General features: G+C 40.5%; 1 protein-coding gene across 2 annotated transcripts in view; it reads left to right on the top strand.

Annotated features, from left to right (window-relative positions):
• The window catches only part of WNT7B (Wnt family member 7B), a 103,920-nt gene that overhangs the window by 52,328 nt on the left and 25,711 nt on the right, over positions 1 to 25,881 (top strand). For both annotated transcript variants that reach the window (XM_018564074.1, XM_018564073.1), the window contains exon 2: positions 12,981 to 13,207. In XM_018564074.1, coding sequence (XP_018419576.1) covers positions 12,981 to 13,207 — 227 coding nt within the window. The remainder of the gene's footprint in view (positions 1 to 12,980; positions 13,208 to 25,881) is intronic.

The following is a 25,881-nucleotide window of genomic DNA, read 5'->3' as shown; positions in this document are numbered from 1 at the left end:
CTTTTATTATTAGGGATGCACAGGTGCCATTTTTTCTACTCCAAGTGCAAGTACCGATACTTTTCCTCAAGTACCCACTGATACCAATTACCGATGCCTTTTTTTTTTAGTGTCATGTGAAAGTTTTTATAAACCAATACAAACTAATGATTTTAGGGCAGTGGTGGAGCGCCAGGGCCTATTCACAGCTGTGTGTATTCCAGAATCCTGCTGCACTCCTTACCGGGTATTCCTGTCAGCGTTGGTGAAGCATCAAGAAACAGACGTGTCCTTTACTTCAATATGGTGTGCTGGTGATATCTTTAACAACATTCACAGCTGTGATCGCTGTAACCCTGGTAGTTTTGCCACTGACTCCAAGCTGTAGAGGACTACAAATCTCAGCAATACATTATCCAGCAATGCAGAATAATACCATCAGCTATAGAGGGAAAATACCATCAGCTATAGAGGACTACAAATTCCAGGGACCATGGTGGAAAAAAGTAGCCACCCTCCAAAAGGAAAGACAGTGTCAGCACCAATTCAGAGATAATTTAAGGATCTAAAACTGAGTGATACACAAATAAGATACATTTTTGTTAATAGCTGGGGTACTTTAATGCATTTTTAAGATTTAATTTCTGAGTTGCCAATGTAGTTGGGAAGTCTTTGGATACTGTGCATCAGTCAATATGGAATGAAGTGCTTTGTTTGGATGGGATTGATTGATTTGTAAGGGAAAGTATCATATTTTTGCATTCATTTTCTTTTTCTATATATCTATATATTTTTCTATATATCTATTGCGGTGGATACAGATCTGAATAGCAGATAGTTGATTTGTTTTTCTTCAGCCATTCAGAGGGGGACTTGCTGGTGTGTTTTGGATCATTGTCCTGCTGCAGAACCCAAGTTCGCTTCAGCTTGAGGTCAGGAACAGATGTAATGGGACACAAACCTTCCAAAAAGTTCAACTTTTGTCTCGTCAGTCCACAGAGTATTTTCCCAAAAGTCTTAGGGATCATCAAGATGTTTTCTGGCATAACGGAGACGAGCTTTTATGTTCTTTTTGCTCATGCAGTTCTTTGGCTGTTGTTGGGCGGTCTTTTGTGAACTCTTGGATGAGTCGTCGATGCGCTCTTGAGGTAATTTGGCCGCCCACTCCTGGGAAGGTTCACCACTGTTCCATGTTTTCGCCATTTGTGGATAATGGCTCTCACTGTGGTTCGCTGGAGTCCCAAAGCTTTAGAAATGGCTTTATAACCTTTTCCAGACTGATGGGGGGGGGGGCAAACACCTTTTCACACAGGGCCATGTGGGTTTGGATTTTGTTTTCCCTTAACAATAAAAACCTTCCTTTAAAATCTGCATGTTGTGTTTACTTGTGTTTACTTGTGTTATCTTTGACTAATCTGTAGACAGATAGATAGATAGATAGATAGATAGATAGATAGATAGATAGATAGATAGATAGATGATAGATAGATAGATAGATAGATAGATAGATAGATAGATGAAGGAGATGGAGAGGAAGGACAAATTTGTTGGTACCCTTCCACAAAAAAAGAAAAAATAACTCAACAATTTTCTCTAAGTAACTCAAAACTGACAAATATAATTGTCATCCATTATTGTATGTTCCATATGTAATAAAAATCAGACTTCACTTTTGATTTAATAGAATATTTTAAATAATAAAACAAATGAAAATGGCCTGGACAAAAATGAATATTTTGTTGCACAACCTTTATATGCAATCACTGCAAACAAGTGATTTTCTGTAGCTCTCAATGAGACTTCTATCTCAGGCAACAGGTAGTTTTACAACACACATGAAGGACAGTATCAACACCAATTTTGAGGATCTACAGCCGAGTGATGCACAAATAAGATACATTTTTGTTAATACTTAGGGTACTTGAATGCATTTTTTTAGATGTAACTCCTGTGTTTAGTGTCACTTTAAGGCATATTAGACCTTCTAGGAGAAAGACACATCAAAGACATGTCATATTTGGTGTCTAGCGAATTGTAAATTAATTCTGCTAAATATTATATGTCTTATGGAAATAGCTGGCATTAAGGGTATGTCCACTACGCATAATACAATACCCAACCACACATACAACACATCCCTCAGACCCTTTGATTGGGTAGAGTTAACTCTACAAGAAAAGATGGTTGCACTAGCAGCAACAAGTTCTCATTTTACCATCAGAACTATCAGGGCTCACTTGCAGAAGCCCGCACGCTAAAACGTACTGATGTGGACTAGTGTCTGTGTACGCTCTGCTGCGGAAGAACAGTGGTGCGATTTCAGTGCATCACAGTTGACCTTTTTTTTTACTTTATCGATAGTGTACTGTGAAAAATAACACACAAGCACATCACTGCTGCTTTCTGCAGTAGAAAATGCAGGTCACTGCATATAGTGTTAATGGGCCCTTAAAGATTACTGAAAGTCACTTTAAGAGGGCCTCACTTAAAGAAGAACCCTACAGAGGGGGAGAGAGGCAAAAGGGGCCGGTCTAAGAGCCGTCTGGCTCTGAGGATTAGGTGAATATAACTTTTATTTTTGTAAAGCAGACACAAACGAACACTTAACCCTTGCAGTAAGGTGGTAGCCCCACTGCCGAGGTTAAGAATTTTTTTTCTGGAGTTCTGCTTTACGTATTTTTTCACTTTTGAACCATTTTATTTTACTTCTGCTCATGCCTGCTTTTGTAATATATTTTCTGTAAATATTTCTTGCACGGTTTTTTAAAATCTTTTTCATTCAATTCAAAGTAAGCTGAATGCACTACCTAGAAATTAAATACACTGGGGGGAATTTATCAAAACTGGAGCAAACAGAAACCGGAGCAATTGCTCATGGCAACTAATCAGCATCTCTCTTTAGTTTGCTCAGTTGGGATTTGAAAATGAGAAATAGAAGCTGATTGGTTGCCATGCAAATCTGCTCCAGATTTTGTCTGCTCCCATTTTGATAAATTCCTCCCTATGCCTCTTAGAAGAAGCTACCATATTGTAAAAAAGAATTTAAAGTCAGTTTCTGTAAAAAAAAAAACTTGTGGTGGCCACTACTGTGTATGTGTGTGAATTGTTAACTGCTCTGTTGACCTGGCCTAATGACGGTCTTTAGATTGTTGTCCTGCGCGCTGAAAAAACTCTGTGCAGGGTGAGGCTGAGCATATGCAATCAGCACAGAGAGCAGAGGAAGTTATCAGCTTACAAGATTTCTGGCAGGATGAATGGGTTTTTTCAACTGCTAGAACAAAAACCTTTTAATGGTAAACTTAATAGACGAGAGGGGACCAAATATGAGACATTCATTGTTCGGATTTATATATCTTATAACGCCCTGGTCATTAATATGATGTTGATTAGTCAGATGAAAGGAATGAGTGTCTGAAGGTTTCAGTCTGTATTGTTATTTATGAAGTGTATTCAAGCTATGTCAATATTGCATAAAATACTACAATAAATGCTTTTCAGCAGCTGATGATAGCAATGATGCAAGATGTCTGGATGAGTAGCAGGGATTGGTATACAGAATGTTCAGACTCTTCGTGCGTGTGAAATGGAGATAATATGTAGGTGCAATAGTGACTATTCAGCTCTCCATGTGATGACGCCTCATTGTATTTCCAGTGAGTAATTTCTATATACTACATTGGTCCAGCTTGACACAATGTAATCCCCTTCCCTTCGTTACCGGACCGGACTCCCTATGACCAGCTACACGCATTATCATTAGAGGGGAAGGAGGCAGATCACTTTTACCTGCTATCTGCGACACAAAGGCATCGGTAACCAGAGACATGACGGTCTGGAATTCCTCCATTCCACATGCAAGGTTAAGGTCACAAAAACATGTGTGCAGCCACGTCCTCCCATAAGGAGGTACAGGCGGCTACAAGCACTAACATGCACTCCCGGGAGCAGGTCTATGTATGGGTGACAGACCGATCGGGGACTACTTCCCTTAGTATCCATGGTAACGGGAACGCGAACAGAGAAGGTTGTGCCTCATGTCAATAAAGATTGGTGAGAGGGAAAAAAAAGCATTTGGAATCCTGGAGGAGCAGCTCTTTCCAACTCTGAGGTTTGAGAGTCACGTGATGGGGAACGTGGGAGAGGGGGAGAGCGAAGCCGCCATGTTTGTTTGTGGCAAAAAGATGTTTGAAATATAACTGTAGAATGTGGCAAATATGACAACAATTAGCTGGAACAATAGAATGATGAAATGTGGTTACAGTACAGTACAAGTTACAGTGGCTGTTCCTGAGAATTTGTTAAACATTCTATTTGTTTATGTTGCTGATGAGGGAGTGGTAACCTTTGGGGGGTGGAAGGGGCTAGTTTGCAACAGACGCATGAGACGCAATGAAAAATGCGCCATCCCAACCCCACCACACAGTCTGCTTGGGGGCCTATTGTGCAGACAGAGGTCTTCAGTGTGGGATGTAAACAAACACATTGTTCCATAATATGGAGTAATGAAGCTTTGACTAATTTATACCTGCTTGCCATCTTCCAGGCATAAAAAAAGGCTTCTATTGATATTATAGACTTTCCTTACAGAGATGGAAGTTTTGAAATCTTTTCAAAAGCTCAGAGTGGAATTCAAGCTTAATAAGTCTTTCTATCAATACCTGCAGATTTTTACCTTTTTTTTTAAAATTTCTTTGTGTGGCCCTGTCCCCATTACCATTGTTGCTTAGACAAGAATTCTGTATGTGCGTTATAATTAATCGAAATTAATCGATTAAAAAAATTTTGATTAATCGAACACGAAAATTTTAATCAGTAACAGCCCTAAAGTATATGTAATTTATTCCTGACAGGGCTGTTAACACACAGAGGGTCATTCGATCGACTCAGTGGCCATTCAGAGAACACCATTTGTGACATCATGTCACCACCCCATGTCCAATCAGAAAACGCCTAGTATTCAATCATAAAAATACTAGGCTTTCGCTGAATGGCCACTGTGCCCAGCGTTAGACTTGCTGTGTTTTAACAGCAGAGGGATAGTCAATCAGCGCGGCGGCTGTTCCTGGACCAGGAAGATCGCTGTAATACACTTCACATTATATGTTGCGGGCGCTGCATAATTTGTAAGTTATAAATACACTGCAGTAGCAGGTCCAGGTGCCCGCACCTGGAGCAGACAGTGTGTGTCCAAGTGTGGGCACCCAGAACTGCACGAATGTGCAGGTTCAGGTTGGTGTTTAAATGTGTGCAGCCACGTCCTCCCATAAGGAGGTACAGGCGGCTACAAGCACTAACATGCACTCCCGGGAGCCGGTGTCTGCACGGGCGTTCATGCCATATGGATGTTCATGTCCATGTGAATGAGCCCTTAGAAGGATGTAAACATAAGTGAATAACATTTAGTTTGATAAGCAGCTGTGTATTATAAACTATAATACTAGGGATGCACCGATACCAATACTAGGATCGATATCGGTGCCAATGGCAAGTATTTGGGCGAGTACTCGTACTTGCGCAAATGCTCCAATGCCTAGCCCGATACCTGAGCTTCCAGTATCAGGAAGCCGGGCAGCGAGTCATTACACGCTGCCCGACTTCCTGATTGGCCGGGCAGACGGCTCCATGCTCCCTCGTCACTTGGAATCAGGAAGCCGGGCAGCGTGCAATGACTCGCTGCCTAGCTTCCTGATTGGCCAGCTTCGACCGATCTGGAAGCAGGGCAATGAGTCATTACACAGGACCCTGCTTCTGGATTGGCCAGAAAGCCGGCTCCACGCTTCCTCGTCACTTGGCTTCCCTAAAATATCGTTACTCGTACTCCATACCGAAAGGACGGTATCGGTGCATTCCTATATAATACTATAATAAATTTTTTAATATAAAACCATTGCTTTCACCATTTCTTATCCTTTGTTCCATCTTTTGTTGCTGTTCTCCTGCAGCCCTTTTGCAACCACTCTTTGTCTCCATGAACAGCTTATTGTCATCTTATAAAAGAAAGTGTCTGAACGAGGACCTTCATGGCAGCATCACCAGGGATTATCTTAATGAAAGTTGCAGATCTATATATATTTAAACTATTGAAATTGCATGTGTGTTCAAGATTATCTGAGGTATTGATGATTGGGTTCACATACTGTATACTTTCAAGAGACATTGTACTGTATATTAGCAGATATCAGATAAAATTGTAATTTAATGATTACAGACGTATACATATATCAAATTGTACTCAGCGTTTATGGAGCCTTTAAATGGCGCAAAATTCAGCAAATTCTTATCATGAGTAAATGACGCCACTAGATTTTGGTGAGTCACACAAAATTGTTTGTAAACAGTACATTCCTTCAGCCAGCACTTCCTTGCAAGCTTGATGTCTAGCCTGAATGAGCAATTCACTGCGGAACATCTACTCACATCAACAGCCTTTCTGAATAATGCGGTCTACCTTGTTATGACTATTTTAAAAGACCCCATCTTAAAAATTGCAGCTAAAAGGACAGAAAAATCAAGCATTTTAAATGCTTACGTGCAGGGTTTTTCCCTTTCCATAAATTATTCACTTGCAATGTGCCTCTGGGCATGCTAGTAAAATTGACAACTTAAGAAGAGACAATTCCCTAGCATGGAACCCACCGTCCTTGCATGTCATAGCCTTCTCATTTTTTAATTACTGTCTATGCTGGTCCAGCTCTTCAGCCCCTCTCCTCCCTACATACGCCTTTTTGTAGCTGCTACAGAAGAAGTGAAGGGTAGTACTAAAGAGTATCACTTGAATGACAGCTCTGAGTCTTCTGCTGACATTTCATCCAAGATGGCGGCACCCAGCAGTAGTCTGAGGGCATTGGATGTCTACACAAGGGAGGCTTTTACAGGTGCCTAAAATAGGTTAAAAGGACATCTAATCTTATAGCAAAATGTTTGTTGAAATTGGTCTGCTGACAGGGTCTCTTTAAATCCCATACCTCCAATAAGCCATTAGATTCCATGGAATTGTATTCTAGACATCCAGGGGGATTTTTGTTTGGCTGTTACAACAGGGTCATCTATTCTCATCATTCAAGAGCTGAGAGCAGAAGTACTCCGCGGTAATCACATGTTGCATTGTCTGCGACCTTGTTGTATACCTTAGCGGTTGCGACGCTGAATTCGCTTGTCATAGGTGAATCATTTCAATAGGCATCACTGTTTTTACAGTATAATTCCTGCAGTCAATCACACAATCCTCTTTAACCATGTGTTTTTAATGTCTAAAGCTTTTTTTTTTTTCCTTGTCTGTGGAAATTCCCGACCGTTTAGGTACACGTGAGGATTGTCCTGAAGTGCAGCTGTACTTTGCACGTAGGGCTTTACCCCCCCCTCCCCCCTTTTTTTAGCAATTACTAAATGACAATTGTTAAGTGTCCTATACATTTTATCATCCTAGTTCAAGTGTGTCTGACGTAAACGTTAGAAGTGGAACTGTTTTTCGAGAAACTAAACCTCTCCAGATCAACTACAAAGCTGTTCATAAACTGCTCAAAATTCAAACTGTGTGGACCTGCTGGTACCACTGCGTTCCACAAAAATCGACTTTTCAAACGACTTTTTAATCAAAGGTGCCTGGTTAAAAATTGTTGGCTGCACAGTGACTGCAGTCAGTCAGATGCAGACATTGTTCAGATATTCTGGCAGAATACAATAGCCAGCAGGGAAGATGGCCCATTCATGGGGGAATTGAGTAAAATTAAGCAAAAATACCTCGGTGATTTATAAACTGTTTGCATAGAAAACAATGAGATTTGCAGTGCATTTTGGCCATTAGGTGAAGCCAAATTTCCTTCCCCCCTTGGCTCCATCTAGTGACCATAATGTGCTGTAAATCTCCTTTGCGTAGCTGTTCTTTATCCAAACAATGTATAACCCCCCTAGTGTATGGCTAGCTTTAGCAACAAAATGTTTTTAGCAACTACTAGCCTGCTTCTGTTTTGTAAATACTGAAAGCCATACAGGTACCCTTTTTTAACATAAGTGTTAAAGTGACACTAAACTCAGGAGTTAAATCTTAAAAATGCATTCAAGTACTTTAACTATTAACAAAAATGTATCTTATTTGTGTATCACTCAGATGTAGATACTCAAATCATCACTCAATTGGTGGTGACACTGTCCTTCCTTCTGGAGGGTGGTTACTTTTGTTCCCCATGGTCCCTGTGTGTGTTGTAAAGTAGTCACCGCTCCAACCTATTGCGTGTATGCATTTATGTTTGAGCAGGTGTGTGCGTGTATATGAGTCCATGAGACTACAATCTCATGTTTAGTTTAGTAAATGTATACTCAGACTGTAGTCTATCACGGGAGCGACACACACACAGCTGAGTGATACACAAATAAGATACATTTTTGTTAATTTTTTATTTTTTTTGCAGCCTGCGGTGCGTGCAATTAAACACCCAAAAGTGAACAAAAAAGTGCATGTGAAACACACACACAAAAAAGTGCAGAAGCTGTGTCTAAATGGCCCATCTCCTAAAGAGATAGGGCACTTCCCTGATCCACTGGGGTGCAAGGCTCCTGACAGGGGCAAGGCACTCGTGTTCACCTGGCCAAAACCAGACGGACCCATTCCTCATGGTCAGCCAAAGCCGACCACTGAGTATTTGGTTGGGGGCTCTCCTGAAGGGAGACCCCCGATTCAGGGAAGGAAGGAGCCTAATGGCCACACATCTTCCCAGGGTAGGCCTGATGAACCACACCCTCCATCTTGTGGGGTGAAAAATACGCACATAAAAAAGTGAAGGTGCACAGACAGTGGAGAAGAAATAAATAAGTGACAATGTGTAATACAATGGCTAGGCCTTGCGGCCCGGTATAAAAATTGCCCCTGGATTCAGCTAAAAGGGCTAGCCCAAGAGGCAAGGAGCAGAACGAAAAGCAATAGATGTCATGACCAAAATAATATCCTGCTGAGGGGCCATTTTTGGCACTAGAACAGGCCTAGGATCAATTAAAGGGGCTTCTGCAACCCTTATGAGCTATTTAAAGTCTGTTTTTACTTTTTCAGCCAAATTGAGATAACACCTATTCTATATTTGTTACATGTTCCCATTCACACGACATACCTTAAAATATTTTCCTTGCTCTATTCTGAAAACTTTAAAAGTTTTTCCATGCTATGTAATTTCAAAGAGGGGGCTGGGGAGTTAACATTTACCATGTTTAATGAACCCTGTCTGTACAGTGCTGGTAGATCTTGTAATGGGGCATTTACACTGACCACCAATATAATGGGAAGATTTGCACTGACCACTATCAAAACATTGGAGGCATTTACACTGAACAGCAATGTAACAGGGGTATTTACAGTGACCCTTCCCTCTCTACTCTGCACCCCAACCAACCCACCTCCACTCTGCTTATCTTTGCATCCTGAATCCCCCTACTAACATCTGCACCCCAAACTTCTCCTCTCTGCTTACCTCTACATCCCCCTCTGCTCATCAGTACATCACACCATCCACCCACCGGACTGGTCACACCACACTAGCCCACAGGCTAAAACTGTGTGGGCTAGTGTGAAAGTGCTCTTAATTTCATCGTCCTCATTGACTTCCATGCATTTAGCGAAATGGTGAAAAACTGCCAGAAACTTCTAATTTTTCCAGAAAAACTATAATCTAAAACAGGAAATTGAAACTTTCAATTTCATTTATTCCTAATTAGGAGTATGTGCTGCACAATGGGAATTGTTTTCATACCCTTTGAGATACTCATACAGTGGGCCTTCTCTCTCTCGTAAGGGCAGGTATAGAAGAAAGGCAGGATTTAATGGCCTTGGGTCAAGGTTACTTTAAGTCTAAAGTTTTTAAAACAGTGTTTTTTTACACTATATGTTTATTACTAGATGGTAAGAAGACATGCGAGTAAAGCATGCAAAAATTAGCCGACAGCTTCACCTGTTGCCTGGGTAAAAGGCTGCACACTACAGTAATAATATTTAATGGAAAAAAATATATTTTATTATAGCCCTGATCATAATAAAGAAAGTAAGAAAATATATACGAAGTATTTGCTATCCCTAATAATAACTTAACTTATTTGCTCTATTGTGATCTGTTAAATATACTATTGAAAGAGTTTTGTTAAATCTGTTCAATACGTCAAAAAAAAAGACAACTTCTGATCCTACCAGAAATCTTGTGAGCTGATAACATTCTGTGCTTTTTGCATGTGTTGCACTCTTATCAGTAAGCATTGTTTCCAGCCATCTCTGTGGGCTACAAAACACATCCTTCCTATGTTGTGGAGAAGAAGGGGGTGTTCTGTAGTCCTGTCCATATGCCCATGGTTGACAATGCTACATAGACATAATATAGTGAATGTATGTTGTGATCCTAGAGCAGCAAGTGTGTTACTAGCAGGACCATAGGTGATAATAAAGAGGAAAAAACATGGAAAAAAATAAAACTAATGCAATAATAGTGATAATAGAGGAATAAAAGCATGGAAGAATGAAAACTAGTGCAACCACCATATCCTGGTGGACTGGTAAGCTGTAATATATTAAAGTTTTGTTTTTGGATTTAGATACACTTTTAGCAAGTGACATTGGTAGTGGATGTTGAGTTGTCTGTACCTTCTAGGCTTTGGAAGAATAGACTGAACAAGATTTGTAACTCCCAATTCTGTTCCTTGAAAACCCACAACATGGCATATTTTCCACATTTCATTGTGGGTATATACCGTAAGTATACAACATTTTAGAACAAGAGTTATAGCTCTTGTCAGGACAAACATATTTTTTTCTGTACTTGGAGAAAATGTTCTAAGCCTAAAAAAGAAGGCTAATGTAGTCACCACATCTAAGGGCTGTAGAGGCCTTTTGAGCCCTTCTGAGCTGCTAATAGGATTAATTAAATCCCACATATGTGGCTCTCGATTCAGACTCAGATCCTGTGGACTGCATCAGACCCACAATTTATACCCCCCTATGAAGGCAAGACGGCCTTATAAGTGGCCTTCTACATCTTCTATACTCTTAAAGAATAATTATTCTATCTGCCTAGATGATGGCAGTTTCTTATAGACATGCACAGCTATAACGACCATGCTATTTAGATTTGGTTCTGTGAAATGCTTGAGGTCATATTGGTCTTTGCTTATCAAATGTGTATGTTGGTTGATCACAGAAATCAACAACTTATTTCTATTATATCTTTGCTCAGGCTAGAAAAATGACAGGTTGCAATGGGCAAAACCTTTCACTTGTAGACATTTGTGATAAAAGAGGCCATGGTGACTTTTCATACTTAGCAGTTTGATACTCTTAGAGGAAAAAAGACAGTGTAGGTGGCTTATAAAGACATGGGGAATTAGTCTTCTCAGACTGTGTTGTCACAGCATTATCTTCCACTACAAATATGGCTTGTTTCTTCAGCACCAGACAGAAGACTTCAGTGCTTAGAACAAAATGGCGGCCCTATCTGCTTAACAATAACCTAAAGATGCTGTTGAGACAGGGCACTGTAATCTTTATCCTCAGTGCAAAGAGACAAAGTAGACTAATGACCTAAAATATTTAACTAAGTGACAGCTATTTCCAGGTAAGAACAGGAGGGGGCTTCAAAAGGTGACGGGAGGCTCGAACTGGTCTAAGAAGGAGAAAATCTGACTCCACTAAAGTGAAATCTAGTTGTCCGGTGTGCTTTCTGCCTTTGTACAGTTTAAAAAATATATTTATGGAGTCCTTGTGCCTCTAATTCTTGGACCATAGGATGTAAAACTCAGCAATTAAAGTCAAGTTAAATTCACTCCCAGCACAATGGATCACAAACAGGCTTTCGTTTCAATCAGTTTCACCTGATCACAATGGGGGCAGCTCCACAAGGCAGGAACCTTCATATCTAATAAGAAAAACAACAAAAGAGTGCCCTCTCCATGTGAAGTAATGTTTATTAAAAGGAATTAAAAAAGTGGTAATGTACTCACAACAGTAGTAAAAACAAGCGCATCCAAATGGTTCCTATTAATGAAGGCTAACAGCCCATCCAAAATCCACACCGCAGCCTGACCAGCTGACAATGGAGCCCTCTTCCAACAGAAGCGAGTGGCCAGTACATTACCACTTTTTAAATTCATTTTAATAAGCGTTACTTCACATGGAGAGAGCGCTCTTAGGATGTAAAACTCAACGTACAGAATTATACCAAAGAGCATAGCTGTCAAGTGTCTCAGTTTTGTCCATGCCACCTACACATTTGTCTAAGGATTCTCAGGATTCATTGTTTCTAAAGTTCATCAACAGTTGTATGGCAGGCATTGGTTGTGTGAGCTAAACTAAAGCGATGCAGAGGATGCCACCTTTTTTATTTTATGGTTTTTGGTATGGAATATGAACGTGACTGCTATGGTGCCCAGAAACACAGGGGGGGCCTAGCCAAATTCTGGGCACACATTTATATTTTGTATTCTGTATCATTAGGAAAATTGCTCTTAAAATTAACAGAGAGACCATAGACCCTTGATGGGTTTTTTTTTTTATGGGGCTCCATCACACATGGTTACGGCTTAGAGCGGTAGTTGTCATCTTATGAGAAATAGGGGCCTTAACTGTGGTTGCTTTAACCAAAGTCTGCAGATTGTTAAAACCGCAGCCACACTAGAGGAGATAGCCAGAGACTTAAGACATATTACAGGTGTTGTTGGACACTTGAAACCTACTGCAAGAGACAAAGACTTGGGAAAAGTTACATGAGACTGATAGAGAACCCCCCACATTACATGTACTATTGGGGTCTACACAGCAAGTACCATGGGTTGGGCACAAGGGGCTTAGATAGATTTCCTTCTTATTTCCTTATTAAGCAAACTAGTCATGAACTTGAATGCATGAGATTTATAGTCATAAACTTGGTCAGTACAACTGTAGCATAACATATGAAAAAAATACACAAGTATTTGTTCGCCTTTCTGACCTTCAGAATTTGCCTTCGTTTCTGTTATAACTTTTTATTTTTTTCTAGAGCTTTGTCATCCGTGGTGGCTTTGGGAGCAAACATCATCTGCAACAAGATTCCAGGGTTGGCGCCTCGGCAAAGAGCCATCTGCGAGAGCCGCCCGGATGCTATTATAGTTATTGGAGAAGGGGCACAGATGGGGATCAATGAATGCCAGTATCAGTTCCGCTACTCCCGATGGAACTGCTCAGCACTCGGAGAGAGGACAGTATTCGGACAAGAGCTACGAGTAGGTAAGCAGTTTATTACCTATATGGAAAGGATGGCACGTTGGGTGAGGCATAAAATCAAAAGTCGCATCGATCAAGCTTTTTTCACTTTTTTCTTTTGTGTATAGTTACACTGCTTTTCAGAATGATTGCAAATAAGTGCAAGCTTTAAAACAGATGGAGTATGCTGAATCGGCTGAGATTCGAGCTATGGGTAGCCCTGCAAGCACCATCCAGCTCAACAAAAATTCAAAAATTGTCTGAGCAGAGTGGAAAACTATTGGCTGAACAGTGACTGCATCCTGTCAGATGCAGTGATTGTTTGTGTATTCATCTGCGGGTGTTGTGCATTTTCATGCATTCCTGGGATTTACACAGCTCTGCCACAAAGTACATCCCTGTCTGGCATTTTTCTCTGCTGCCGTTAAAGTGTATCTAAACACAAGATTAAAAAAAAATTATATATTTGAATATAGAAGTCCGTTAATGTTGTAGCTGCATTTGTTTTCTGTTATCAGACTCTTTCCTTTTATTTTCCCTTTATATTTAGCACAGACCAAAAAAAACCACATATGTTTTAAAGGCCCTATCTCACATGCATATATACAAGGGCCAATTTAGACAGGAGACAATTAACCTTCCAACATGTTTTTGGAGTGACATCTCCCCTAATGAGGCGAACATTTATCAAAACTGGAGCAGACAGAATCTAGAGCAGTTGCCCATTGTAACCAATAAGGTTCTCTCTTCTGTTTGTTTAGTTACATGTTGAAAATGAAAGCTAAAAGCTGATTGGTTGCCGTAGGCAAGTGCTTCAGATTTTGAATATTCCAGTCTTGATAAATTCCTCTCAATGTATCCTTTTTTCCTTACAGAGAAGAAAGAGTACAAAGAAGGGTTCTAAAATGTGTGATCACTGTGATTGGCTTTCACAGTGATCACACGATCACAGCAGCCAATCCTGCCAGCTCCGGATCATTAGTCCAAAACCAGGAGCTGTTGGTGATAAGAGTGCATGTGTCCCTTCCGTGGTAAGGGATTAAATTATGCAATTATTATGACCACAGATATTCGCCAAGTGTTGTTTGACTGTATATGCTATAGATGGCATTTGTATGCAATGTCAGATGGTGTTTTTGGGTCTATAACAAAGACAAAATCATGTTTTCAACCTGTGCTTTACATCTGATGCATGTTACTGTGAAATAAGTTAACATATATCTAGCCGAAACTTTTTTTTTTTTTTGCATTATGAAGACTGTGTGTCTACACCGGGAAGATTCACTCTCTTAATTTGTCAATATACCGTATGTTGATCGCTAGAGAAGTTAGTTTGTAAATGGAAGTGCTATATAACCACATTATTTGAACTGTTTGGTTGAATATATTTGAAAGGTCACCCTCGTTAAAATACCTCTTTTCTTAGGGTACATGTTGACCTAAGGGGCTGAATTATTATTACAGTAATAAAAACTCTCCTAACCGTGTGTCAGGCCTTAAATAAGCCTCAGGAAGAGGCATAGAAAAACAATGTCAGAATCTATGTACCTAAGATGGAACTTTGAAAAAATAGCCTGTGGACCTTCCCTGGGTTCAAAAGTCCCCATCAAAGGCTTCAGATGAATGCTCTAGGAACTCTTCTCCTTTTATGGAGCAGGGGAATGTGTCCTCTTGACAATGTCGGCCTTAGGATATATAAAGAGCAGTCACTTATCTGTACAAGCAAGAAATTATGCCTATGGCAAAGGAATGTATCCATTTGGATGTTTATGTAAAGCTTTCCAACACAAATGTCAAGAAGCACAGTTGGAAAAAAAGTGAAGTTCATGAACCTTCGAGTTTAAACGGTCAACTCTGTGGCAGCCCTGTAAATAGGTACACGTTGGAAGGAAATACAATGTATTGTAGAAGGTATAGAGCCAGGAAGACACTTTTATTAGGTGGACAAACTTAAACGTGGACCGGGACTCACTCTAAAGTACAACACTGTCCTCAAGCATTATATGAAAGCTATGTGAGGTTCATGAAAGTGAAGTTCATGAACTCTCGGGCTTAAATTATCAACTCTGTGGCAGCCCTGTAAATACGTATATGTTGGAAGGAAATATATTGTAGAAGGTACAGAGGCAGGAAGACAGTTTGATTAGGAGGACAAACCTAAACGTGGACCTGGAATCATATTAAAGTACAACACCATGGTCATGCATTATATGAAATCAGGGTTCTTCACACATCCTCCAGTATTTCCCTAGGAAAGAGGAAACTTAAAGAAGAAAAGCCAAAAGCTGGTTCCTTACCCATTACTCCTGCAACTCACTATTGGTTCTTGGATACAATTGGAAGACTCAATAACCAATAGCAAATTGAGCTCCTGCTGAAGATCGCAAAACAGAGCACCCTGGGTTGCTGGTGGATACACATAAAGGTGTTTTTATATTTCAGCATTTCATTCTTGATGCTAATTTAAATAGATGCCTTGGCAAAAAAAAAAAAAAACGTTTGCGGTGCCTTTGCCGCACTGAAATTTCTGTATTTAATACAATAACAAATATATGGAAGACAAAGCACTTAAAAAGCACTGTACTATGAAATCAAAATATGCAGTCAGTGAAACTAAAATTGCTTTCCCTTTAAGGCATGATAAATTGCTTTCCGGTTGACTTTAGAATTAATTAGAATGAGCACCTGGAGATATGATAACTCCCCTTTAAAAAAATGGAAAGTACTTAGCGTTTTGCAATTACAATGTAAGAGGTGAAAGAGCAAAATGATTTGTAAGTTGCCAGACTGACAACTACTAACAGGCCAGATAGACATAAATGTCTCATCTCTCTTATCCAGAGCTTATATATCATTTCAGAGCCCTCTTTGATGTGTTTCCCACAATTATCTGTCACTAGCCCATCAGGTGACAACGCATCTGTCGCCCTCCCTCAGTGTTAAGCCTGACATGGTAGAAGTAGTTGTGGAGCTTGGAATCCCGAGAGCCAAACATGAAAACACTTTTATCTTCCAAGTGTCCTCATACAACTTTGAAGGCTCTCCATAACCTCCATCTCACCATGAAAAAAAACCTTCTCTTTAATGTACAGCTTTTCACCGCAGTACTAAACATGCAATTTTAAGTACTTCTACCTGGAAGGTATATGCAAATGAGGCTAGATTTTTTATTTTTATAATTGCACAGAGTATTTCACTAAAAAAATGTTTGACCTCACCCATGTCCACAAGTACGAGGTGAATTTCACTTATCAACTTTGAGAGCTTTATTCGTTTACATTTTGACTGAACGCAGCATAATTAGCACTAATACACATGATTATTAAATCACAGATTGTTGCAGCTAGTCCATTGTTCAGAACAAAACTATACTCCTAGCGTAGCTATTGTCATCTATTCATTCTGAGTCTCTGCCTGTCCCAGGGGGCTGAGGTGGCTGTGTAGAAGGAGAGCTTGGCCTTCTGTGAAACCTGTGACTCTCCTCCTTGCCCCGCACGTCTTCCTGACAGCTTCTCTCCTCCTCGCTGGATACTGCTCTGTGTCAGAGAGGAGATAGAGCAGTGCACAGCGAGGAAGAAAAATAAACTAGGGATGCACTGCAATTTCGGCCACAAAATGGTACTTTCGGCATTTTGCCCAAAGTACCATTTTTGGCCGATATGTTGCAGTGGCCGAAATTTCAGTGCATCCCTAGCGCCAACAGTTTGCACAGCGCTTTACAATACAAGAAAGACATTACAGTTACAATACAATTCAAAACAAGATGGTTAGGGGCTTGGCTTGAATGACGGGAAATCTCTCAAATGGTGGGTTTTAACCATTTCTTATTCTAAAAAATTAGAATTCTAGAAAATATATATTAACAAAATGTTGTGACTTTAGATATACTTTAATAATGTCTGCCACCAATCTGCGAATGTCTGCCCATTTGTTGCAAGTGTTACGAACAAGATTGCGGCACAATTAATAGAGCAATTTTTCATGTTATTAAGAAGTTACGTGGACCACTTTTTAAACAACGGCAATTATCTGAAAATGACAACTGAGATGCTTTTCTAAGAACTAATATTTAGGCAAATTGCAGCAAGTTGGCAAATCTGCCACACTTTTGCACAATCCGACAAAACAGACGCAAAGTGATACGGTGCATTTATTACATAAAATGCGACATTATGATAAATCTGCTGAATCTCTATGACAGATTAGCAAACTGCCATGATGTCAATAAAAAAGTCCCCCAATGTTTCTCAAACGCTAACACACAGTAGGTTCAATTACCAATGTTTTTCAGAAGCCTAAGGCGCTTTATTTTCAGCCATGTGACTGTATTTGTTTATATCTTATTGGAGTCTGAAAATAAAAGACACTTCTTTGAAAATACGGATACTTATCCAGGTGTGTTAGCTTTGTGAATTGAGCCTTTTGTGACAGTCATTTAAAGTAGTATTAAGCTCTCTTTTTTTATGATAAATCCAGATCAAGCAAATATACAATACCCAGCAAAGTATTTCCTTACATTTTTGGCCAAACACTTACAGTCATCATGTTTCCAAACAACTGGCTCCAGCCCTCTCAGCTCGGCTTCCCTGAACTTCCTTTCAACTACAGTAACACAAGAGAAAGCACAGTCTGCAGCAACCATCCATCTACTAGCTTGGAGAAGTGAGGAGAGGGGAGCGGTTTGCTTTGCTGTGCCTGTGTGTTTGTGGAGACACACACAACTTACTTGCACACACAAGGGTGGCTCCATAGGACCCTGCAAGGCAAAGAAGCCACCCTAAAACAAGATATCAGGGTCAGTGCTCAGGGGACCAGCTGATTCTGCAGAAAACGAAAACTTTTAAACATCAAGGAGCAGCATCCATTGTAAGTCATTTAATCAGCATTTTAAATAGTTTAAAAACACTTTGTATATCACTTTAAATTGAATAAGTTACTTTCAAATATGTATCTAAAAAAGCTTGTAAGCACTAAGGCCCTATTCACATGGCCTATTAGGGTTGCACACCGCCAATAATCAGTGTATCACTGTGGCTGGGATCACAGGTGTTTGCAATCAAATCAATGACCACGGCTGTCTGTGACTGTTCTCATGTAACTACACATTGAGTGGTTATATTCGGCTAGGGACATATGAGCAGTCCCAGATGCAGACAGTTTGCATTCAGAGGCCGCTCATCTCTCCTTAGCTGCCTGCAACCGTGCAGTTACATGTGAACAGCCACAGACAGCTACGGCTCCTGTCAGCCTGTAATTCATTTGGACAGGTTTCCTGAACACAGTGATTATTGGCCATGTACGGCCCTAAGGTCCTAATCAGCCATGTGAATGAGGCTAAAGGGGAATATTTTTAAAGCAGGAGATATGACACTTACCAAAGATTCACTGCAGGCATTTAATCATTCACTGTAACTTTAAACACATTCATTAGTAAGATTCACTTGCAGTGAATACTTGGCGACGGTCACATTCCCTGCTTTATAAATATACCCTGGCTGTAATCAAAATGTTGAAAAAAAGATCTCACTCACTCTTAACTTGACTGCGTACAAGTCATAAGGCTAACAGAAGGTATAAAATTTCCACTGTATAAAGTGGTGCTGTGGGATCCCTTTAACCTTTATCTTCTGCATATTCACCTTCTTCTGTGGCAGGATCCTCTTACCCCAACAGCATACAAGTCCCTAGCTCAAATCACTCCACTCTTAGATCCTATGGTTATGCTTAAAGCCCCAGTTTAGGACTATCTCTGATTCCCTTCATCTTTCTCAATAAGGATAATTTTTTTTTGTGGCTCTGAAGACATTAACTTAAAAAAAACTGTAAAAATAAGTAATAAAATAAAGCATGTTAGGTATGCTGAGCTTAGCGAAGCTTCCCATAGTAGCCTCTTTTGTTACAGGTGCCAAAAATGATAATTCAAGGTCCATTTTCTGGTGCCAGAAGTGGGGAGACCTTCTCCGGCCTGGGGAGATAATGATATCAGGTAACCGATACAGATAAACCATGATTTATTTATTACACTATTATGTTTTCAATAAACCAATTATCTGGCTGTAGATTATACACTAGGGGTGGACTGGGAAGAGAGAGAATTCGAACCTTTAATGGGGAATCAGACCCTGCTGATAAGAGAGAATGAGAGATAATATTCTCTGCATCAGAAATTATGTTTCTCTTTTTAGCGCTTTTGTGAACAGAACGTTATTGTTAGAGAGATTTGATGGGCAGCTTAGTAAAGCATTGTCCCATGGTATGGTGCAATGTCTGGGGAGGTTTGTATCACTTTCAAACTGTCCATGGACAATATTAGCAATGTTCATTTTTATATATTAATCTAACATGGACTTGTTATCCATACATGACATCGCTTTGAGGGCCCATCTACTCCCTTGCAATTCAGTATGTTGCAATAACGTGCATGTTACTGCAACTCACATTAAATGCGTTAGCACATTGCGGTGCCATTAATTATGAGTGGTGCTTCAACACATTAAGTCAGCGCAACTCTGATGTTCATGTGTTTCAGTGCAGCACAACATACTGTTGTGGTGCACTGTGGTGGGAAAAAAAAAATCTGCATGTCCATTTTCTGGTCCATGCTGCATGTTGGCAGTCCATTTAAAATGTTCCTGCTTGGCCTGGCCCCCCTGCTGGCCCTATGCGGCCCTGGCCCAGTGTGGTATGGCTGCCTATCGACGACTCTGGCTGCAAGTATTTACCTGGATGGATGGATCGGATACCTGGTTCCTCCAGTCGGTTTCTACATACTGAGATAGCTGATATTGCCCTGTGGGTCACAGACCTAAAGTCTTAATAAGTCTTAATAAAAATATTCTTTTTAAATAGGGATGCACCGATACCAAGTATTTGGGCAAGTTCTAGTAGCCGCCCTCCAGAATTGTCAGCACCAAGATTATTTAAAGATCTACAGTCGAGTGATACACAAATAAGTTACATTTATGTTAATAGGATACTTGAATGTATTTTTAAGGTTTAACTCCTGAGTTTAGTGTCATTTTAAGTACACAGCACATTAACAGGTATGTGCTGCCCATGTGAACAAGGTCATATACACCAGCAGCTCATCCATGTAATTACACAACAATCTGTACATGGCAGCTACCAAGCAGGCTGTGAACAGTTGAGAAGACAAACTCATTTCATTTCCCAGCTTGCAGTAGCGCCATTGTGCTGCCCAGAGGTATTGTGTCGTAAGTGATGTGTTTGCCAGCCATGCCAGGAACTGTGTAAACACTAATATTTATCCATGAATTCTTTGTCGCCATAGAGCCAGCATTCTCAAACTGATACTCAGGGAGCTTTTAAAGTGGACCAGTCATGGGAAATTACTCAATCTTTCAATTATGTCTTAACACTGAACTCCAGCCTAATATAAAAGACACAAATTGTTGCAGTTCTCTAAAAATGTATACATTATTTTTTTTTTTTTATTGCAAGCATCATAAGTATCTGAATCTGACTTGGTATCAGCTTCTTGCAGTCTCTGTACAGAAGAGCTCAGACTGGGGGAGAGAGAAGCAGCACCAGGAACTAATAAGTGCTGCAGTGCAATGATCATGCAAACTGTAGGAGAGAGCAGAGATGAGTATGCTGCTTTTGTTTTTACTGAACAATCACAGGCTGGGAGAGGGGCAAGACCAGTAAATGTAACTGAACTGCAGCAAAGGACAATCAGGTCTCCTACGAGACAAGATTGTGCTGTGTGGCTGAGATATTGAAATCTCAAAACTGGATGGACAGAAAAACATTCTTTGGAAGATAAAGGAACTCCCCAGGGCCCCGATATGTATTTCAGCTGTTTGTCTTGCATCCAGCCTAGGAAATCTTACTTGAGATAAATATGGCGGCTGCTATTGCCAAACTCTCCTTCTGACAAGGCTGGTTTCCTAGCTGTCATACTGAACCACTGGCTTGAGAACTTCAAGTCACTGATTTGCAATAATTATGAAGATAAGATTTCTCACCTGTATGCTTGATCTGGATCTGTGACTTTAAAGTGACACTAAACTCACGACCCATATCTTTAGAATAACAACAAACACACCTATGGGTATGGTTCACACCTTGCCGTATTTCAGCCCGTCTGAACGCGCTACAAAACGGCCTACACCTGAAAAGGTACATGAGCTTCTTTGGTGCGTTTTTGTCGCGCGTTTCCATTGGGATACAGCCAAGTAGCCCTCGGAAACGCACGTTTGTCGCACTTTTTCCCCCAGCAAATCGCGGTAAAAACGTGTGTCACGAAATGCACGACAAACGTGCGTATTCGATACGCCTAGGTGTGAACAAAGCCTTAGAAATGATTAGTAATGACAATCTACAGATACATACTGTACTTCTAGATAATTGCAGGCTTTGTATTCTTTGCATACACAATTTCTATTTTCTTTCCCAGTCTTTTGACAGTGGCCATGTTTACTAAGGGCACATTACTTGCTCTCCTTTTACTTCCTGAAATTCTGGCACATGTGACTAGACATGTGACTATGACATGTAACCATGCACATCATCTCAGGGGAAAAAAATGCCTTTTCCTGAGATCTCATGAATTTCCATTAGCCCTTGCCAACAGACAGTCTTTGGGCAGGCTTATTGGAACTGTAGGTCAGCGTTTCTCAACTTTTTGTCAACCATAGGACCCTTCGAATGTGAGCAAAATCTTGATGCGCCCCAGTCTAAAATGTAAAAACTGTAAATGTAAAATATGACGTGGAGTCCCTCTATAATCAGTACCAGAACCTTATCCCAGATAGAGTCAGAATCCCCCTGTTTCACATCAGAGGCTCAACGCTGTGTATGAAAATTTCAAGGCTTCCTTGAGGAAGCCAGAAGGCACCCTAGGGTGCCATGGCACCCTGGTTGAAAAAGGCTGCTGTAGGTGGTTTTGTGGTGAGCTCACTGCCAATCAGTGCCCACAACACCACCTCAAATGCGTGATGTTGCAGCACTGTAGCACTTAGAGCACTGAACAGTGACAATGCTGCAGTATATGAAGAATAAGCAATTGAACAGCGTTGTTGTCTTCTCAGCTGCAATTCTCGTAATGTGTTTCTCATTCTGCTCCACCATTTTTTTTCATCTTTGGGAGTCGGCCATTTATTCTGGATTCTTGCAGCCGGCCCCCCAATGACATGATGCAAGATTCCGCACATAGGCGGTCTCCTTAATCTATTTCTTTGAGCTGTGGGAGCGAGATATTGTGCATCCTCTCTGTTCGTGGATCTGCTGCTTTCTGCGATATGTGACGTGGGTATCCCAGAAGGACGCTGATATGTCACACTTTTCTAGGTAAAAATTGAGGAAAGGAAGCAGGGGCAAACCAAAGAAAAAATAGGGAGAAAGAAGCAAAAAAGGAAGAGAAGTCGTCTTTTTAAAACCGTGGGAGGGGATTTGAATGGGTCATAATTTTTTTTAGCTGAAAGGTTCACTTTAATCTTCTTTCTTTATCTGGTCTCGGTAGACCAGGGAAGCTCTAGGTAGCTGAAAGAGTAACTGGAAAAATGCAAGGCAGGCAGAACTCGGCCAGTCTGAATTATGTCATTCTCAATGAAAGCCTTTAAAAAAAAAAAAATCAAGAAGCGTTTTGTCTGCACTCTTCCTTCACAATGGCTTTCTTAGAGATCACCAAACTGTGAATGAGCTGTCTTATTTTTAGACTTCACAAGCTTGCTAACACTTGAACTGTGTTTGTTGCCTTGTATTCCACTTGTATCGCTGAATATCGCAGTGGTTGTTGTACCAGATCCTTTGACTGGACTTGCCAGCAGTTTTGTGGACCATTACCGCACTGGTTTCAGTGCACGGTTAAAGGGCCAGTACACTGACTATATAAAAAAAAACTAAACCTGGTAATAACATTCAATAATATACACATGGTAGTATGTGTACCTGTAGATACAATAAGATAATTTATTTATTACAGGTATTTAATTAGCACTGACAATTTACACAGCGCTTTTACATTTACACATTTACATCAGTTTCTGCCCTTAAGGAGCTTACAATCTAAGGTCCCTTTCTCACATGTCTACTAAGGATGATTTAGACAGGGGCCAATTCATCTCTTTGGAGTGTGGTAGGAATTTGGAGTTCCCAGAGAAAACCCATGCAAGCACAGTGAGAATATGCAAACACCATGCAGATAGTGCCCTAACCAAGCTGTCAGCTGGGGACCACAGTCCAACCGCTAAGTCACTGTGCTGAACGTGGATGTAAATTTACCATACAGCTTACCACTCTCTGGCAGCAACCATTTTAGGCTAGCGAAACACCGGGCAAACAACTATTTTTTAATCTGAAAATACATTTATACCTCCCATAGGATATGAGGCTCTGTTCAGCCAGTCCTGTGGTTTACCAACTTTGTCCACACTATATAGCCAAGCAGGTGACATATCTGTTTCCTGGTTCAGCAATGCTGAACAAGTTTTCCCCTCTTAGCCTTCTCGGTGAACAACGAATCAGCATCATCAGCTCTATCCAATGAGAAGGGGAGTGAGCATATTTGAATGTCAACTGTGTTTTTATTCTAAACCCAGACTGTTTACAAACACACAGACTTTCAGGACAGGAAGTGATGGGAAAATGGGCCCATGGGGACACAGATTAAACCAGAAACAAAGTTTTCTTAGAGTGTGGAAGAGTTAAAGCTAGGGATGCACTGAAATTTCGGAGGCCAAAACATCCCCCTGCTGGGCACTGGCTGCCAGCTTCGGTTTATGTTCCCTCTGTTCCCCACTGGTCTCCCCCGCCTGTGTTGGCAGAGGCAGAGGGGATCGGAGATTACACGGAGCCGATCCATCTGATGGCGACCAGCGGTGATGAGAAAAGCTGTCAGGAGGCCGAGCGGAGCAGAAAGCTCTGGTGGGAGTGGAGCTTCAGGATCGGTAAATATGTTAAATATAAATGTGTTTGTATTTAATATGTTAAATATTTACCGATCCTTTACTCTACTGAGCAAACACCGAGTGATCAGTACTGACCACTCGGTGTTTGTATTTAACTGAGGACATAGTGATTATATGTCGGTGATTATGAAAGAACAGGAAGTGCTATAAATATTTACTATCTTCAAATTGTGAATGAACAGGAAGCCTCTGTACTGAGAGCTTCCTGTTCGTTGAGTGCTGGGGCTGCAGAGAAAGAGATTGAGGACTTTGTGTCCTCAATCTCATTTTCTATTTTAAAAGGGACATATCAGGGGTCTGTTCAGAAAAAAAGTCATTCATGGTTTCGGACTTGGTCTGACAAATTTTGACATTTTGGCATCAGGTTCAGACTAAAAATGTCATTTCTGTGACTCCCTATTTAAAACTTCTGAAGATGTTCCTACTCCTGTTTGTAGCTTACTGTCCCATTGTCAACTGCTCACCCTTCCGGTCCTAAAGCCACAGGGACATCAAGTAAGGGAAAATCTCCTTTATCAGGGGTCACAGACATACATTTAAAACCTGATAAAAATTTGAACCAGATCCACCGACAGGCTGTTAGTGGCGCCTGTGATCGCAGCTATCAGCAGGAGACTCGTAAACCTGCAAGCGATACTATTAAAATGTCCGCCGCAGGTGTGATCACCATTCAGCACAGGCACTGTCATCAAAGAGACAGACGGATTCTTGATGATGGGATGAAAGCAGGCACTTCATTATCTCCTCTCCACTGCACAGCAGACAAGTGACTCATTATCAGATCATACATTATTGCTAATTATTTTACAAGTTTGCTTTTTTATGCCTGTGGCTGTGAATGGCTGGCACGCGGGGCAAAATTGCTCAACACCCATTTGGCCTCAGGCATCGAAACAGTTATCTGCTGGTTCATCTCATGTCTGTGCCTTAAGCAAACACGATACCAAGATACCCAATCCCTCTTGGGGGTAATAAATGATCGGACTGGTTAGCACATTTCATTGCTGCTGCCCTCCACCCCATCCCATCGCCAGGATAAATGGCACTACTATTGTCTGGTCCATCCTCTGCCCTTGCCTCTGCTTAGGAATGAAAATAAGACTCAGCAATGTCTGAGAGTGGTTAGGTCAGGTCCAACTCCCTGATTAAATCTATGACAGGTCCACCAACATAGTCCATTCCTTGAAGTACAAAATATTTTTTACCTTTTTGATTTTTAATGAATATATATTGTTCATAATTCTTTTTACTTATTATGTTCAGGAATGAAAAAAAAAATAAAGTTGCTTTTTTTAATTGGATAAATATTAAATATTTATAGTTTGTTTTCTCTTCCCTGGAGCTTTAGGCTGCTTTTCACATTTTAAAAGCTTTTGGATTGCTTCTCTGATAAAAAGAGGCTGAATGTTTTTGTAAATCAATAATTTATCTGAAGCAGCTGTGCACGACAGCCGGCAATCAGCTTCTCTCTTTCATTTTCTAATCTTAACTGAGCAAACTGAAGAGAGAAGCTGATTGGTTGGCCACTGCTCCAGATTCTGTCTGCTCCAGTTTTGATAAATTCTCCCCACAGTGTTTTATTGAATATTTACTGTACCTGCAGTTCACACACACAAACAGATAGAGAGAGGTTGCACAGCACAGAATCATGTGACCAAAAACTGCAGTCTGATTTGAAGAGTCTGACAAATTAATTTATGAGATAATATCTTTATGATCATATCAGATAATTTATGTTTTAATTATAATTAAAATAATAATTTAATA

The sequence above is a fragment of the Nanorana parkeri genome, unplaced genomic scaffold, assembly GCF_000935625.1.
Source record: "Nanorana parkeri isolate BGI_ZX_2015 unplaced genomic scaffold, ASM93562v1 scaffold720, whole genome shotgun sequence".
In the NCBI taxonomy this organism is placed as follows: Eukaryota; Metazoa; Chordata; class Amphibia; order Anura; family Dicroglossidae; genus Nanorana; species Nanorana parkeri.
This window is presented reverse-complemented; position numbering and strand designations above follow the sequence as displayed.